This window comes from Balaenoptera borealis (assembly GCF_965194805.1).
Source record: "Balaenoptera borealis genome assembly, chromosome: X".
NCBI lineage: Eukaryota > Metazoa > Chordata > Mammalia > Artiodactyla > Balaenopteridae > Balaenoptera > Balaenoptera borealis.
Genome location: NC_138881.1, coordinates 108,208,082 through 108,224,482, shown reverse-complemented (window position 1 = coordinate 108,224,482; position 16,401 = coordinate 108,208,082). Strand labels below are relative to the sequence as shown.

At 34.3% G+C, this 16,401-nt stretch overlaps 1 protein-coding gene across 6 annotated transcripts in view; it reads left to right on the top strand.

The window, feature by feature from the left end:
* SMARCA1 (SNF2 related chromatin remodeling ATPase 1) overlaps positions 1-16,401 on the top strand; it is a 147,951-nt gene that overhangs the window by 49,173 nt on the left and 82,377 nt on the right. For all 6 annotated transcript variants that reach the window (XM_082377086.1, XM_082377085.1, XM_082377083.1 and 3 more), the window contains 4 exons: positions 8-130; positions 2,150-2,282; positions 4,890-5,008; positions 5,130-5,342. In XM_082377086.1, the coding sequence (XP_082233212.1) occupies positions 8-130; positions 2,150-2,282; positions 4,890-5,008; positions 5,130-5,342 (588 nt within the window). The remainder of the gene's footprint in view (positions 1-7; positions 131-2,149; positions 2,283-4,889; positions 5,009-5,129; positions 5,343-16,401) is intronic.

Sequence of the window (16,401 nt, the reverse complement as noted above, 5' to 3'; positions counted from 1 at the left end):
TTCTTAGGTCCCAAGGAATCCTGATATCCCAAATCCAGCTGTGGCTCAAAGAGAGGAGCAAAAAAAGATTGATGGAGCTGAACCTCTTACACCAGAAGAGACTGAAGAAAAGGAAAAACTTCTCACACAAGTAACATATTTTAAGTGATTGAAATACTTCTAGTCAACCAATAGAAAAAAAGATATAAATTACACTTACTTTTTATTGTATGGGCCTGGTACCCTGATTGGACACACCAACACAACTCAGGGCTATTTTATAAACATACATTTAGACCAAATATCCCTATTTTTTTTTATCCCTTTTATAGAATACACTCTTTTAGAAATACTAAAAAATATATAAATGCAAAATATAGGTGTCAATTATAAGAAATCAGACATGCATTTTATCAATTATAATAAAGTCAGTTAATCCACATATGAATCCTGATAGACAGTAATTACTACATATTCTTGAAAATTTAAATTTATTTTATTGATTGTGAACTGTCCTCTGAAATTATGCTCTACTAATCTTTTATTTATGGAATGATTTCATAATTCTCAAAATGCCTTATATTCTTTCTTGAAAAGAACTTTAATACAATGATGAGAAATTTCTGAAACTATAAAAGGTGCTCATTGTATAGTTAAAAGCTAATAGTTAATAAGTAGGGAACATTTCGATTTGAACAACATATTAATGCTTTCTGGTCATTGTTGCTTTAATGAGTTTTACAAGTGTCATACTTCCAAAATAATCTGTAGAAGATAAAAAGAATTACAGTGCAAAAGATCCTTGGAAAATAATAAACAAACATGTGTACTGTATGATACCACCTTAGTATAGAAAGTAGCCAGCAAGATTTATTTATTCAACAAATTCTTTTGAACAATATGCAAAGCACAGTGCTAGGGAATTTCCCACATTAATTATTGAAAGATAGCTTTTATATTTATATCTTATTTATTATATAGGTATTTTCTTTGTTATAACATGTAATTTTATTGAATGAAGTTTTACAAATTACATTCATAATTTTTGAGCCAAATGCCTGGAAGTCATAAAGTTTAGTCTGAAAATGTAATTGCAACTGGTTGAATATTAGGACTTACCACAGAATAAAATAAAATATTTAAATATTCATGATTTTTTTTCAAAATTTATTTCCTGAACACAAAAATAAAGTTACGGTCTTGGAATGTTACTTGGCTTGCAGTATATTGTGAATGTACAATATATTGTGAATATACAGTCTCAACTGAGAAATTGCTTTAGTTTATAATTAGAAACAAAATCAATTTTTTGCCCCTCCTAGTACTTGAAGTCATCTTTAATCACCTTTCTCTACTGCCCTAAATAATTAATCTTTTAAAAAATCATGGGAGTACAAAGGAACAAAATGTGGGATAATCTAAAATCTTTATCAACTAAAGCCTAGGGATAGAGTTTTGCTCTGTCAAGGGTATCACATTTATGTGGGTTGGGACATGAGGAGTGGAAGACAAAAATTTGATCTTGTGACTTCAGAGATATGCTAATAAATACCAAAGAGACTTAAAACACTGATTGGTCGAACTGTTCTATCTTTTAGGAAAGACATTGAGCAGGCCTAATAACATTCTGTTTATCGAATCCTATTTATGAATATAATTTTGAACAGAAATTATTTGTTCACAGTAGTTTGGAATGATGTAAAAAGCTACAAAAATTTTTCTTCAGTCTTTTTTTTTCCTTCATGTAGTTTTTTGATTTAATGCATCCACATTTTTTCTTAATTCACATGGGAATAAGTCTGTGAAAAAAATGAAGTACTGGAATATCCAGGACTTCAGCATTTACATTAGTATTTTAATTTTAATGCATTTGTATTTTAATGTAGTAGGCATCTATAAAATACAGAGTTAAAAACTATACAATATCTTGGAACTATAAATCAGTTTTTAGTACTTGGAGGGAAGTATATTCTCTTCATGATAGAAAAGCAGTTATTAATAACACTAACTCAACTTTTGATTCCAACATAAAAAACCTGGGATTTTATAAGGAGGAAAATTTTAAGCCTTTTGAACTGTTTTTAATGTATCATTGTATAGAACTAAATAGAACAATATTTGGATTTGTTGATTTAACCTCTATTGATGATGCTTAATTTTTTGTTCACAGGGATTCACAAACTGGACTAAGCGAGATTTTAATCAGTTTATTAAAGCTAATGAGAAGTATGGAAGAGATGACATTGATAATATAGCTCGAGAGGTGGAGGGCAAATCTCCTGAGGAGGTCATGGAGTATTCAGGTTTGTATACAACTACAAAAATGGTGTTTAATTGTAACCTTATGCATTTCTTTAGTGTCAGTTTAATTTTACCTTTGTTCAGAGACCTTTAGACTTTTATGAATAAACTGTAAGTGAAAGTATAAAATATAATTGTATTTCTATGAAAAGATTATAAGATTTATCAAAACAAATTGCTGTTGTCCCTACTAGTTAGCTAATAGAGCCAAGTATAGCACTGATAAAACAAGGGTAGCTATTGGATGAGCACTGGCAAAATGCCTACTTTCCCACCTCTGGAATTTGATCATCTTCTGGGCAAGTCAAGTCTAACGCTTCAGTTTCAGTGGATGGAATTATTGTCTTTCTAGGTTGTCCTTGAAGTAGAGAATTCCTATAATTAGATCCTCAAACACTCTCAGGGTTCTAGTTTGCTCCAGCCAAGTTATGTGTGGATTCCTGTTAACTCCAGGCAAGCTGGAGTAGATCTGAAAAGACTGCTTGAATACATCTGTTGATTGGTCCTAGAATCAGCTCCTTCTCTTACTTAGCTGTGTCTTTGGTCTTGACCAGAAGTAGATCAGGTGCTGAAGCATATGGAGTTAATACTGATTTCCATGTCACAGTGCATCCAACCTCAGGCTTCTGAAAAGAAATCTTATTAAAATAGGTAAATATGTCTAGTAAATTTTCTTTATGTAGAAGAACATAGGAAGTTTCTAAAATCCAATTAGGTTGAGCTCTCAAATGTAGTCTGAATATCAGCTGTATAGAATCTAGGGCATTTTTTCCCCCATGTTTTGGGAAAAATGTTTTGAAACAATGTTACAAAGTAGGTTTTTGAAACAACAAAAATGTTTTTGAAACAATGTTACAAAGTAGGTTTAGGTTTCTGAGCTAGCCTCTCAAAGCCTATTTAGCCTAACAACTGAAATTCTGCATTTTTGCCATGAAAAATAGTAGGGAGGAAACATTGGAATACTACTAAATATACCAAAGATTAATATAGATTAGGCACAATTTTTCATTTATTTATGGTGCTAATGCTTGAATAAATCCATGTTTAATTAGAGAACAGATACTTTTTTTTTCTTTTGGAAATCTGAAAGGGTCTTCTGGTGATTGCCAGGGACTTGAGAGATGGATTATATTTGAGTTTTTATTTCGTGTAGCATAACATCAAGTCTATGAACGTCCTTTACTTTGATAACAGTATAACATTACTACTACCCTTAAAATTTATCACATAAGTTTAGGACATTTGGGGACTTAAAGAGGGGAAAAATAGAGGAGAGAGAGAAATTTTAGCAGCAAGAGTTGAATGAAAGGAGTATAAAAGGATATGTGCAGAGAGATTTTCTGAAGTAGAATTTTCTTCAAAAGTTAGGAAGGGGGATAGCATCAGTGTGTATGAAATTGCAAGAAAAAAATGATTTAAAAAGATATCATGTCGGGACTTCCCTGGTGGTCCAGTGGCTAAGGCTCCGTGCTCACAATGCAGGGGGCCTGGGTTCGATCCCTGGTCAGGGAACTAGATCCCACGTGCTGCAACTAAGACCTGGCGCAGCCAAATGAATAAATAAATATTTTAAAAAAGAGCTTATTTAAAAAAAAATACCATGTCAGATGTTCCCTCAAATTGACAGCAAGCCAGGTAGCATGACTAGCTCAGGGCAGCTTAATTGGGGCCAAGTCAGAGCATGGGGAGATTTGAATGAATTTATGTAGTTGGTTGCAATAAGAGACGAAATGTTTACAGTTGGCTGTTCGTGGTATCTTATACATAGTAGGCGTTTAAATTGTGTTGAATGAATAAGTGAGAGAATGAATAAATGAATACAGGTGCTTATAAAAATCAGAGTACTGACATTCCTTTCTTGATAGACTCTAAAAATGAAAAAATTTGAGAATGTAGAATATGTCATTAGAGGGCCTCTCACCTGAAGTCATAAGATGTGACCTATTAATGCAGCCAGATCATTTAGCTCATTTATAAAATTTGGGTGACTTGGTTTTCCTTTTTTTTTTTTAAAAGAAGAGGCTATTCCAAGTAAGTTTAAAAAACAAGCTGTGTGTCACTGGAAATACTGTAAGAATAGTGAGTGGTTCCAAAAGCGAAGTAACAGTTTCAGTAGAAATTGCTGCTTTATAGGAAGTTTGATTGACCTGTTGATAATAGTTTCATTTTTATTTTTGCTTGCTAGGAAACTATGTTCTCTAAGTTTATATGACCACCCCCTCTTCTGTTTCACTTTATGTGTTTGGTGCCTTCTATATAATGTTTGAATAAAAGCATAGCTTAAATCAGTATCTGTAGTATCTTTTGAAATTCTAGTCATCTGGGATGGATAATGAAAAACTTCGTAATATTTCATGAAAGGAAAATCACTAACCTAAAACCTCCTTGTTGAGGTCTTACTTTTAAATGGAAGGAGGTATTTAATACCCCTCATTTATTACACCTTAGGAGTATTTAATAATTGAACGTATATATACAGATGAATTTGAATCTTAATTATAAACAGTGTAAGTTCACTGTATCCTTTCCTGCTAATTCTTCATTCTACAGTTCCTTGGATTCATTTACTTAAGATGATAGAATTGTAAAGTAATAACTCTGTTTTTCAGCTGTATTTTGGGAACGTTGCAATGAATTACAGGACATTGAGAAAATTATGGCTCAAATTGAACGTGGAGAAGCAAGAATTCAACGAAGGATCAGTATCAAGAAAGCCCTGGATGCCAAAGTAGTATATTTCATAATTGTCAAATTACCAATAGATTGTTTTAATTGATCAAATGGTGATTAGCTTTGACTTATTATTATTGCACATTTAGTCAAAAGCCCTATTTTGTTTAAATTTACAGATTGCAAGATACAAGGCTCCATTTCATCAGTTACGTATTCAGTATGGAACCAGCAAAGGAAAGAACTATACTGAGGAAGAAGATCGATTCTTGATTTGTATGTTACACAAAATGGGCTTTGATAGAGAAAACGTGTATGAAGAATTAAGACAGTGTGTTCGGAATGCTCCTCAGTTTAGATTTGACTGGTTTATCAAGTCTAGAACCGCCATGGTACGTATTCCTTTCTTACTTATTTCCCCCAACTTTTTCTTTTGAAAAATGTCAAATATCATACATCCTTTACTTAGATTCTCTAATTCTTAACATTTTGCCACGTTGGCTTTCTCCTCTCACTAGTATATGTGTGTATGTACTTATACATACATACATGGCATCTGTCTATACATATAGAATCTATATATTGTACTCAGAAATACAGAAACATATCTATATTCAGAAATACAGATCTGTGTTTTATATTTATTAATCTATATACAGATCTATATTTCTGAACCATTTGAAAGTAAGTCACAGACATCATGAGTGTTCACCTCTAAATACTTCAGCATTTATCTCCTAAATAAAACTGATATTTTCCTACATGAGCACAGTACCATCATCCTACCTGAAAATGTTAACGTTGATTCAGTAATGTCATCTAGCATACAGTCCATGTACAAAATTTTCCAGTTGTCCCGAAAGTGTCTCTCATAGCTGTTTTTTTAAATTGATGAGCCAGTCAGGGTTCACATATTGCATTTGGTTGAGTCTCTTCAGTCTCTTCAGTCTACAACTTTTTGTTTTTCATGACAATGACTTTTTTAAGGTACCCAGACTCATTTTGTAGAATGCCCAACATGTATCTCATTGTTTGCTCACTGTTAGATTTAGGTTAAGCATTTTCAGCAGGAATGCTGCCTAAGTGATGTGTATTTCTCATTGCATCACATCAGGAGGCTCATTATGTCAGGTTGTCACATTCTTGGTGATGCTGAGTTTGATTACTTGGTTAATATGGTGACCATCAGAGCTCTTCATTTTAAAGGTAGTTTCCCCTTTGTAATGAGGCAGGTGATACTTGAGACTGTGTGAATAACTTAAGGATTTATTTTTAATGAGAAGGAATTGTTGCCTAAGTAGAGTTTTTATAAGAATATTATGAGACAGAATAATTAAGAAGAGATTTTCTTTTAGCTTCATGCAATTTACTGTTACTTTCTAACATGAATTGTGTTCCTGTTAAATCCTAGTGCTGCTTAGCAGTGTTCTTGCTGATATTGAAATAAATGCCACATGTTTTTAATGTTGGCATCGTCAGTCTTTTGTTAGCCGAGGTAATTAAGACAAAAGGAGATTCATACAGCCTAAACATTAAAAGTAACCAGAAACTAACAATCTAAACAGTGAACATTTCTCTTTAGTTTCTGTCTATCATAAATGTTTTCTTGGCCAAAAGTTCATAGGGGTGTGAAGCAATGCTGAACATTTTGTTTGACCCATTTTATATTTTCAGTTCAAGTTGAAGAAAAGAAAACTCTGAGTTGCTATATTGAAGATGCTAATTTTGGTGGATGCTTTATAAGATCAGATATTTCTTAAAATTTTAACAGAAATTTAGAGGGTTCCTGGATTGTTATTAGAATGTGTCTATCAAGTTTATGGAATACATAATGCTGGGAGAGGTAGCAAATACTTTGGATCAAGCCAGAATCCAAAAGGAACTAGAGAAATTGGAATGATGAATTGATTGAATCTCCCTTGCAACATGACAATTGTAGGGATGAATGTAAAGTGCTATACTTGTACAAAAGAATAGGAAGAGGTGTATATGTTAATAAGATACAGTAGGAAGAATTGAGAAAAGAATAAAAAAAAATAGGAATTAATCTGTAGCATGAAGGGCTGAGGTTGGATGTAGGGAAGAGTTGTTTGACAGGGTTCTTTGGATGGTTGAAATAGATTATTGAAGAACAGTGTTAAATAGCTTTCTATTAGCTTTGAAGATGAGATTCTATTTTGACAGTCTGAAGACTTTGGCAGTGAGCTAGTTGGCCTTTTAAGGTGCCTTCTAGCTCGGTGCATCTATGACCATGTTTAGCAGAGAACTCCTTTCAAAAGCCATGCATTTAAAATTTTTAGCCATTTGGGGTTTTATGTGTATAATGATCTAATTTAGAGCGGCATCAGCAGCTTGTAAAAGACAAATGCCCACCTGCATTTGTTGATGAATCATGTTTTCGATCATACATGCCCTTTCATGTGATGGAACATTTGCTGAATTTTTAGTATTATTTCAGTGATAGTTCACTAATTTTTTAAAAGGTTGAGTTTAATGCTGTTTTCAGTTTCTGGAAACATTGAACTAAAGCAGTAGGATGAAACAGATTCAAAAGAGCAAGGAAAATCTTATATTATTTGTAATACGAACATGACTGTAGAACTACATACATAACCTTATTTCATTTTCCGGGAAGAAATCCGGTGTATTATTAACAACCACTAGATGTCTCTGAACTCCCTTGTAAAGAATCTTTTCTTCCATCTTTCAACAAAACATTTACCTCTTTCTTTACCAAGAGGTTTAAATCTCTAATGTATGTTTTCCAAAGAGTGGATATTAACTACATATGTGATTGAAAAATGAAACTTTTATTTTGTCTGTTAAAAATGAAGACAATTCTGTCCTTAATTATGTTCTGGAAGGTGGAATTTATGATTTCTAAAGAATCTTTCAAAACATATAGTAGTTTATTTCATATTAAATATTTTAGTCCAGAGTTTTTGTTAACTTTTCTACTATATTATTTCCCTCCTAGTTGATGGACAATTTTTGCGTATATTTCTGGATTTAGAATATAAGTAATATATTTTAAAATATGCATGAATATATTTAGACCATCTTTTTGGAACGTTTCATGATAATAAAAATCATTAGGGAATTAAAGAAATAGATTACTATTATTTCTAGATGATCTCTTTTCCCCTCATTTTAAATAATTGGTCTTGTATAGTGAATCACATTCACAATCTAGGAAGTGAAACTTCCCCCTTGAAAGAGGCATTTGTGATTTCCAAAATTAAAATAATTTGCTTCATTGAAAAACCCCATCTTAGAAATAAAAGAGGATGTAATTTGATTCATTATGTGAGTGTGTCACTGTGTTCAAATTAAAATTTTATTAATGATTAAACTTTCAACTTAGCTTACTAAAGAAGCTATCTTTAAAAACATAATCTTGCTTAAAGATGACTCTTTCCCAGAGACACCAATAAATAGTGTGAAATACTTAGGGAAAAAAAAAGAAACCTTGGTAGTTATATTTTATTCAGAGATCTCAAAGTACTGAATTCATGGCTTCTGACTTAACAGTCTTAAAATACTTAAAGGCATGAACCTCCACTTCTAAATATGCCGCATTTTGAAAGCCTTCAGCTAAAGGTTGAAAATTTCTTTGAGGCTCTTCTCCATTTAAAAATGCTGGCTATACAAAAGAGAAAATGAGTTTTAGTTCTGTTTCTCTGTGCTAAAAAGACTGTGATTTCTTTCTCTGAGAACTTGTGTGGTCTTTAAGTAAGTAATCAGTCTCTATTGAACTACATAAACGAGTAGGAAGGATATGATCAATTTAGATTTTTAAGCTCAGAGTACATGAATTGCCCTACCATTTTCCTTCTAAGAAAAAAGTGTATTATAATGAGGTCTTAGTCTTAGGACATTTAAAAACTATCAGAATTAAAAGGACCTTTGCCAGATGACTGTAAGAGGAAAAGATAATACTTTGTATTTATATACTACCTTTTATACTATAAGGTTGCCAATCCCTTTACCAACATTAGCTCATTAATTCCTTTTAGGGAATGAATGTCAGGGCATTATCTCTGTTCATTTAGTGACAGACTAACGTGACTGGGAGATTTGAAAAGAATCTGAGAAGTCTAAAATACCTAGCACATAAGTTTACTGGAAAGGACATATTGAAAGTATCCAAAGTTTAATCAGTAATTCTTTGGACCTGCTTAGGTTCTTTTAAGTACTTAAAGGAGAAAAAGCAGAATTTGGCTCTCTGAAATAAAGAACATTTCTTGATATAGCCACTATGCTTCCTTTGCAGGGTTGCTTTGACTCTTAATTTTAGTTAAAAAATATTCTTACTCTTTAGCCTCTAGGAAGCTTTTTTCTTTCCTCTCCTAGCCTCGCAAGAAGCTCCGTGTACATAGCCTGTGGCCATGGACTTTAGAGTTGAATCAGGGTATTAGTAATTAGTTATTACAATTACCCTGCCTTTTGTAGTAGTTTAAATGAATTTTTTGGGTAGTATCTCAGAGAGAGAATCACACACTGTTGTATACAATGTAATAAAAGTTTCATGTTATTGCTGTTTGTTTTCAAATCACAGCTTTATTATTAATGAAAATGTTCCTTATTTAAAATTAAGAACATGATATTCCTCATCAGAATTGTAGGAGAACAAATACTATTTAGAAAATATTGCTATAGCTCTTTATTAGCTTGCTTCCCTTTTTATAGGTTTATCATTGATAGTAAACATTAACTAAATTATTAGTTCAGCACAGGATATTTGATAAATTATCTGTCCAGTCAGAGAAGGATTTTCTTTATAGATACTTTAGAAAAACAAAAGTCAAATTAAAAATTTTCCAACCTGTTTTATAGTCACAATAGCACTTTTGTTTGTTGCTTATGCAGCATAGCCTAGGAAATTTTATAAAGAAGGCCACTCATGACTTTTTATTTTGTGTATTAGTACTTAATTGTGTGATAACAGCTAATATTGATTTCTTAGAGCATTACATTCTTAATGAAGTGTGAGGATATGAATTAATACATTATTCACAGAATTGGTAAAATGTAAAATTAATGATGGGTTCTTCTTGACTGTAGAATTATGAAAATATTAAAATATATTTATGCTTATAGGGATATATTGTTTCCTAATGTGCTTGAAAGACTAAAATGTCCCTTTCAGCCTTAATTTTCAGAAAGGTCCTATATAGAGGTATGTACAGAAGGGGTTGTGTTTAACTTTGCCTTGAGGGTTAGGTCAGAGGAATGGCTTCATAGAAGAGGTCCTTCTTGGAACTGAGTCTTGAATGACCAGGAAGGAGTTGGCCCTGGGACTGTGGAAACAGCATGTGCAAAGGTAGAAACAAGCACAGCACATGCAAAAACTGCAAGTAGGTTGTGCTGGAGTGTGAGTAGGGAAGTCCTGGAAGATGAGGAAGGAGCTGGCAGCCAAATTATGAAGAGCCCTGTCCTTGGTATTGAACTTTGGTCATTATTCTATAGGAAATGGGGAGTCATTGAAAGATTTTAACAGGGCAGTGACATGGTCAGATTTACATTTTAGAAATACTGTTCTGTGGAAGTCGGCAAATGTCTACCTCAACTACCATATAGGCTGACAATTCCCAAATTTATATCTCTGTCTTTTCTCTGTTCCTCCTCTTCTTTTACTTCCCTTGGCTAATATAGCACCATCTGCCCCAGAGTCATTTTTTACTACTGCTCTCTTAACTTTCAGGTGCAAATGGTTACACCTAAAAGTACCAGCATAACCCTTGCACAAAGTAGGCGTTCAGTGAATAAATGAGCATGGAACTTTCGTACTTCAGTATGCTTCTATCTCATAGACCCCTACAGTTGGATCACATTTGGATAGAATGTGAAGAAATGTAGCAACGGGTTTGAGTTCTTTTTTCTTTTCCTTTCCTTTCTTTTCTTTTCATCTACCTTTTTCTAATGATAGACTTTACTTGGCTGTAATCCCTGCAGCTTTTGTTTGAGTAGCCAGTTGTAAATATCATGTGTTTTATTAGTAACTATAGTGTTTGATTTAAGACTGAATTGTTCTAACAATCTGAAATATGATACATGCACTAACAGGAGTTTGTTTTATGTATTTATGTATTGTGAAGAGGTATGTGACATTTTACAAATAACGATGTTTAAGTAGCAGCAGTTAGGTAAAACTATCATAACATTTGATACTTGTTTAAGAAATATAGGATATATTTCTTAATTATCATTATTAGAATATATAACTCCCATCTAACTACCAGTGTGCTTGGGCTCTGAGATTTTAGTATAGAATGCCATTGCTTTTTGTTAGTATTGATAGAGGTTCCAAAGTGACAAAGAACCTAGGAAATATACCACATAATGTATAGTTGAAGGTATCAACTCCCAAAGGTAAAGTATAGGGAGTTTATAAAAGAGCAAAGGAGAAAAAAACACCCATTTTGTTTTACTAAGAACTGTAGAAGAAGATTCTGACTTTATAGAACCACCTACCAATTTAGATGTGCAGATGTGGAGTGCAATTTATTTATTTATTTTTTTGCTCTTGCTCATTCACCTGCTTTTGACTTTCAACCATAACAGGCAGCAACCTTCTGTCATTCAGACTTAGGCAGGCTTAGTGTCTAGGATTTTAGTACATAAGAAATGTAATGTGGAGTCTCTTTAATCTCTTTCAATAAGTCACTTCAAGTCTACTGATGCTCTCTGTGCCTTTTGAATTGATGCTTTGAAGCTGAGTATTGGGCCAGAGGATGTTTGAACTTGGTGCCTGGCGTGATTGATATTCACCACACAGTACAGGGCAACGCTACTTACTGCAAACATCCCATTATTTATTAAATAAAGGTAGAGAGACATATCCTAGTATTCAAAAGTTGAAACTTGGGTGACTTTGCATTGAATGGAATTATAAACCATTAAAAAGATACGGAAAACCAAGGCAGACAGTTTGTTTAAAGTCAATCTAAAGACTGTAGTTTCAAACAGGGCTTGGCAAACTGCAGCCCTTTACCTGTTTTTGTATGGCCTGCAAGCCAAGAATGATTTTTACATTTTCAAATGGTTGAAAGAAAATCAAAAGAAGACTATTTTGTGACGTGTGAAAATTATACAAAATTCAGATTTTAGTATCTGTAAAGTTTTATGGGAACCCAGCCACACGCATTCACTTGTGCATCGTTTATGGCTGCTTTCATGCTGCAATGGCAGAGCTGAGCAGTCGTGACAGAGACCATGTGGTCTACCAAGCTGACAGTATTTACTGTTTGGCTCTTCACAGAAAGGATGTGCTGACCCCTGGTTTAAAAGAATGTGTAAGAAAGGTGGAAGGAAAGAAATAATATAACCAAGGGTAGGCATAAGTGTTATACAGTCCTTCAAGAAAAGTGTTAAATGAAGGATGGGTAAAGGGGGAGGCTATTTGGCCTAAAAGAGGGATGTCTGGCAGGTCTGGTGGTAATTGCAGTGATTGTGATGGAGCCATGAGAGCTGCCTTGTAATATTTGAAAGATTGTCATACAGAAGAGGGAATCAGCTTGTTCAATTTGACTACAAAAGTGAGACCTAGAACTGATTGTTGGAAACTATAAGGTAGTACATTGTAGCTTTGCATAAGGGAACATTTTTAACTTGTCCGAACGTGGGATAGACAGCCTTGGGAGGTAGTGAGTACCCCGTCATTGGAAGAATTCAGACAAGCTGAATAGCTAATTAGTAAGGACCTAGTAGAAGGGATTCAGCATCAACTTGAATAATTTTTAAAGGTCCTTTCCAATCTTGAGAGTCTGTAATTTTATGAGCTCCCACTATTGAGACTCTGTATCAAGGGAAGATTTCAGAGTGCAAAATACACCTTTGATTACATGACTCCTCCTGCTTAACAATCATCAGTGAGATCCTTTTGTCAACTGAATTAAGTAAAATTGCTTAGTTCTTTGTTTTTAGCTTCTAGGTTCTTTGTATTTTGATTCAAACTTAGTCTTATCTATCACTCTTACCCTGCACAGCATTTCCCAAGTTGGTTTCTACCAAACGTTGTTCCAGGATTTGCAAATACAGTAAGTCCCTTACATACGAACGAGTTCCATTCCGAGAGTGCGTTCGTAAGTCCAATTTCTTCGTAAGTCCAACAAAGTTAGCCTAGGTACCCAACTAACACAATCGGCTATATAGTACTACTGTAATAGGTTTATAATACTTTTCACACAAATAATACATAAAAAATACAAAAAATCAAACATTTAAAATCTTACAGTATCGTACCTTGAAAAGTACAGTAGTACAGTATAATAGCTGGCATATAGGGGCTGGCATCGAGTGAACAGGCAAGAAGAGTTACTGACTGGAGGAGGGAGAGGAGGTGGGAGACGGTAGAGCTGAAGGATCGTCAGCAGTAGGAGACGGAGGGCAAGCTGCAAGATGGAACGCACGTTCGCATCTTTGGAAGTTCTCGGTTTGTGTGGAGGGGCCTTACTGTATACAATATGCAGAACAGGGTTCTGTGTTCAAATAAATTTGGGAAATGCTGATACTGAATCCTGCCCTTGACCCTTCCAATCTACATTAGAATGCTAAAAGCTCTGAGAAGTCCTGCCATGAAGAAATTTGTTTAACCTTTTAAAAATCTAGCATTTCTTGCGCATGTGTGAACACAAAGTACTTTTTTTTCCTTTGGCCACAGCTATTAACACTGCAGAACAGTTTTCCATTTGTCATTTTCCTACTCTCTTCTGTTGTCTTTATTGTTTTTGTATCTCCTCTCTTCCTCTTGTGTGCTATTTTTCTCCGTCCAATTTCATTCCTAAATCCAGCATGGGGAAATCGTGAGAGAAAGAGATAATTAGACTACAGAATTGTGGAAACAGTTTGAGAGCACATGAACCACTCCCTGTAATCCGAGGAAAATAGGAAGATTAAAAAGGTACAAGAATCTAGGGGAATATGTATGTGAAAGGCAAAATTATATAAGATAAAAGTGCTTTTGACATCATGAAATTTCTCATAGTCATTTCATAGTCACTTAGTTATTCAAAAAGTGAATCGCTATTTTATTGGTAATCTGGCCTCCTTGTAATTTCTGGTGTTAGCGAGTGTTCTGTTTATGATACCATCTGTTTAGTTAGGCAGTCTTCAATCATGTGAATAAAAGATGGGGTTGGTATCTTTAGAGAAAGTGGCATTACCTATGCTAGGAAGGTAACATCCAGAGTCACTCATTCCTTGGTGCCTTTCTCCAGAGAGTTAGATTATTTTTCTGTCTGTAGTTAGTGACAGGTTAAAAGGAATGAAGGTAAGAACTTATTATACAGTCTATTTATAATCATTTTGAAATATTCTGTTTCACTGCATATGAGACTGTCTCAAAAGTATTAGTTTTTTTCTGAATCACCCATTATGAACCATGAATATGAATCTAAAGATATCTGCAGTCACAGGCAACTATTACTTATTGAGAATAATAATAGCCAGAGGGTATAGCTTAATGATTCAAGAATCAGCTTCACATAAAGACTCTATCTAGTCTCCCTAGAAACCAACAATCAAATCTCATTGGGGTCAACTTAGCCCTTTCTATAATAGATAAATTGAATAACATGCTGTTTAATTTGTATGTGTGTTACTGAATGAAGCTGTGAAGAGTGCTTGGTCTGCATATTAAAGATACCACTATTGTTTTGGTAAGTAAGGAAAATTCCAGTGTTATTTTTCCTAAATTATTTAACCTTGGGTAATTGAGGATGCACAAGAAACATGAATGTACCAGTGTTTTGTAAGGTTATTTTTAATAGTCAAACAATAATTTGTTAATGAAGAATTTTTTTCTGGCTAGACTATCTTTGGTTTTCTGCCTTCTTTTGGGCTTGAATTTTACAGAGTAGAAAATGCTTGAATAGTTGATAATATTTCTGTGTGCCATTTTTCTGGCTTTTATTTGGAAAGATAAAATGTATTTAAAAAATTTGCCATTTCTTAAAAATGTTAGATTGCCTAAGACCTAAATGTTCATTGCAGAAAATTTAGAAAATACATGCTCGTATAAAGAAGAAAATAAAAGTTACCATTGCTCCTACTTTCAGAAATAGCTGCTGTTAACCACTAGTAACACTGTATGTAGTTAGTACTCTCTCAGGTATTTCTGCTGTGTATATGCATATATAGTAAGATGTGTATGTATGTATATGGTAATTGACAAAGTACCCAAAATTTAGTTCCCAGTACTTCTCTGCTAAAAATGGCACTGCTCTAAATATTGTTCTGTAAATCTTCATATACATCTCTTATTGCCTTACATTAAGTATCTAGGAGTGGAATTGTTCATTCAAAGAGTATGAAATTTTTAAGATGTATCATTGATATTCCCAAATTGCTTTCTAGAAAGATAGTATTTTAGTCTGCTTGGGCTGCCATAACACAGTACTGTAGATGGGGTGGCTTCAACAAATTTCTCATGGCTTTGGAGACTGGAAGTCCAAGATCAGGGTGCCAGGAGGGTTGGTTTCTGGTGAGGCCTTTCTCCCTGACTTGTAGATGGTGTCCTCTTGCTGTGTCCTCACATGACCCTTTCTGTGTGAGTGGAGAGAGAGAGAGAGAGAGAGAAGAGGGATCTCTGGGTGTCTCTTCCTCTTGGAATACCAGACCTATCGGATTAGGGCCCCATCCTTATGACTTCATTTAACCTTAATTACCTCCTTAAAGGTCCTCTCTCCAAACACAGTCACATTGCGGGGGTGTTAAGACTTCAACTTACAGATTTTGTGGGGGGCACAATTTTTAACATTGGCATCCCATCATCAGTGAATGAGAGCTCCCATTTCATCTTATTGCCAACACCGGATACACACACCACACACACACACACTTGCATGAACGTGTCATTGCTAATTTAACAAATACATCATTGTTTTACTTTGCATTTCTTTGAAAAAGAATTTTTAATATATGGACATTTTAATTTTTTATGAGTTTTAAAAAATATTTATTTTATTTATTTATTTTTATTAATTTTTTTGGCTGCATCGGGTCTTAGTCGCGGCACACAGGATCTTCGTTGAGGCATGCAGGATCTTTCGTTATGTCACGCGGTCTCTTCGTTGTGGTGCTCGGGCTTCTATCTGGTTGCAGCATGCAGGTTTTCTCTCTCTAGTTGTGGTGCGTGGGCTCTGTGGTTTGCGGCACACAGGCTCTCTTGTTGAGGCGCACAAGCTCAGTAGTTGTGGCACGCGGGCTTAGTTGCCCCGCGGCACGTGGGATCTTAGTTCCCCGACCAGGGATGGAACCCGCGTCTCCTGCATTGGAAGGCGATTCTTTACCACTGGACCACCAGGGGAGTCCCATGAGTTTTCTATTCTTGTACTTGGACCGTTTTTTGGTTGGAGTTCTTAATTGCCAATAAATCTACATTTTTATTTGAGGGTTTAGCTGTTTTATATTTTATTAGATATTTTTGCTTATACAAAAAAGAAATCATTT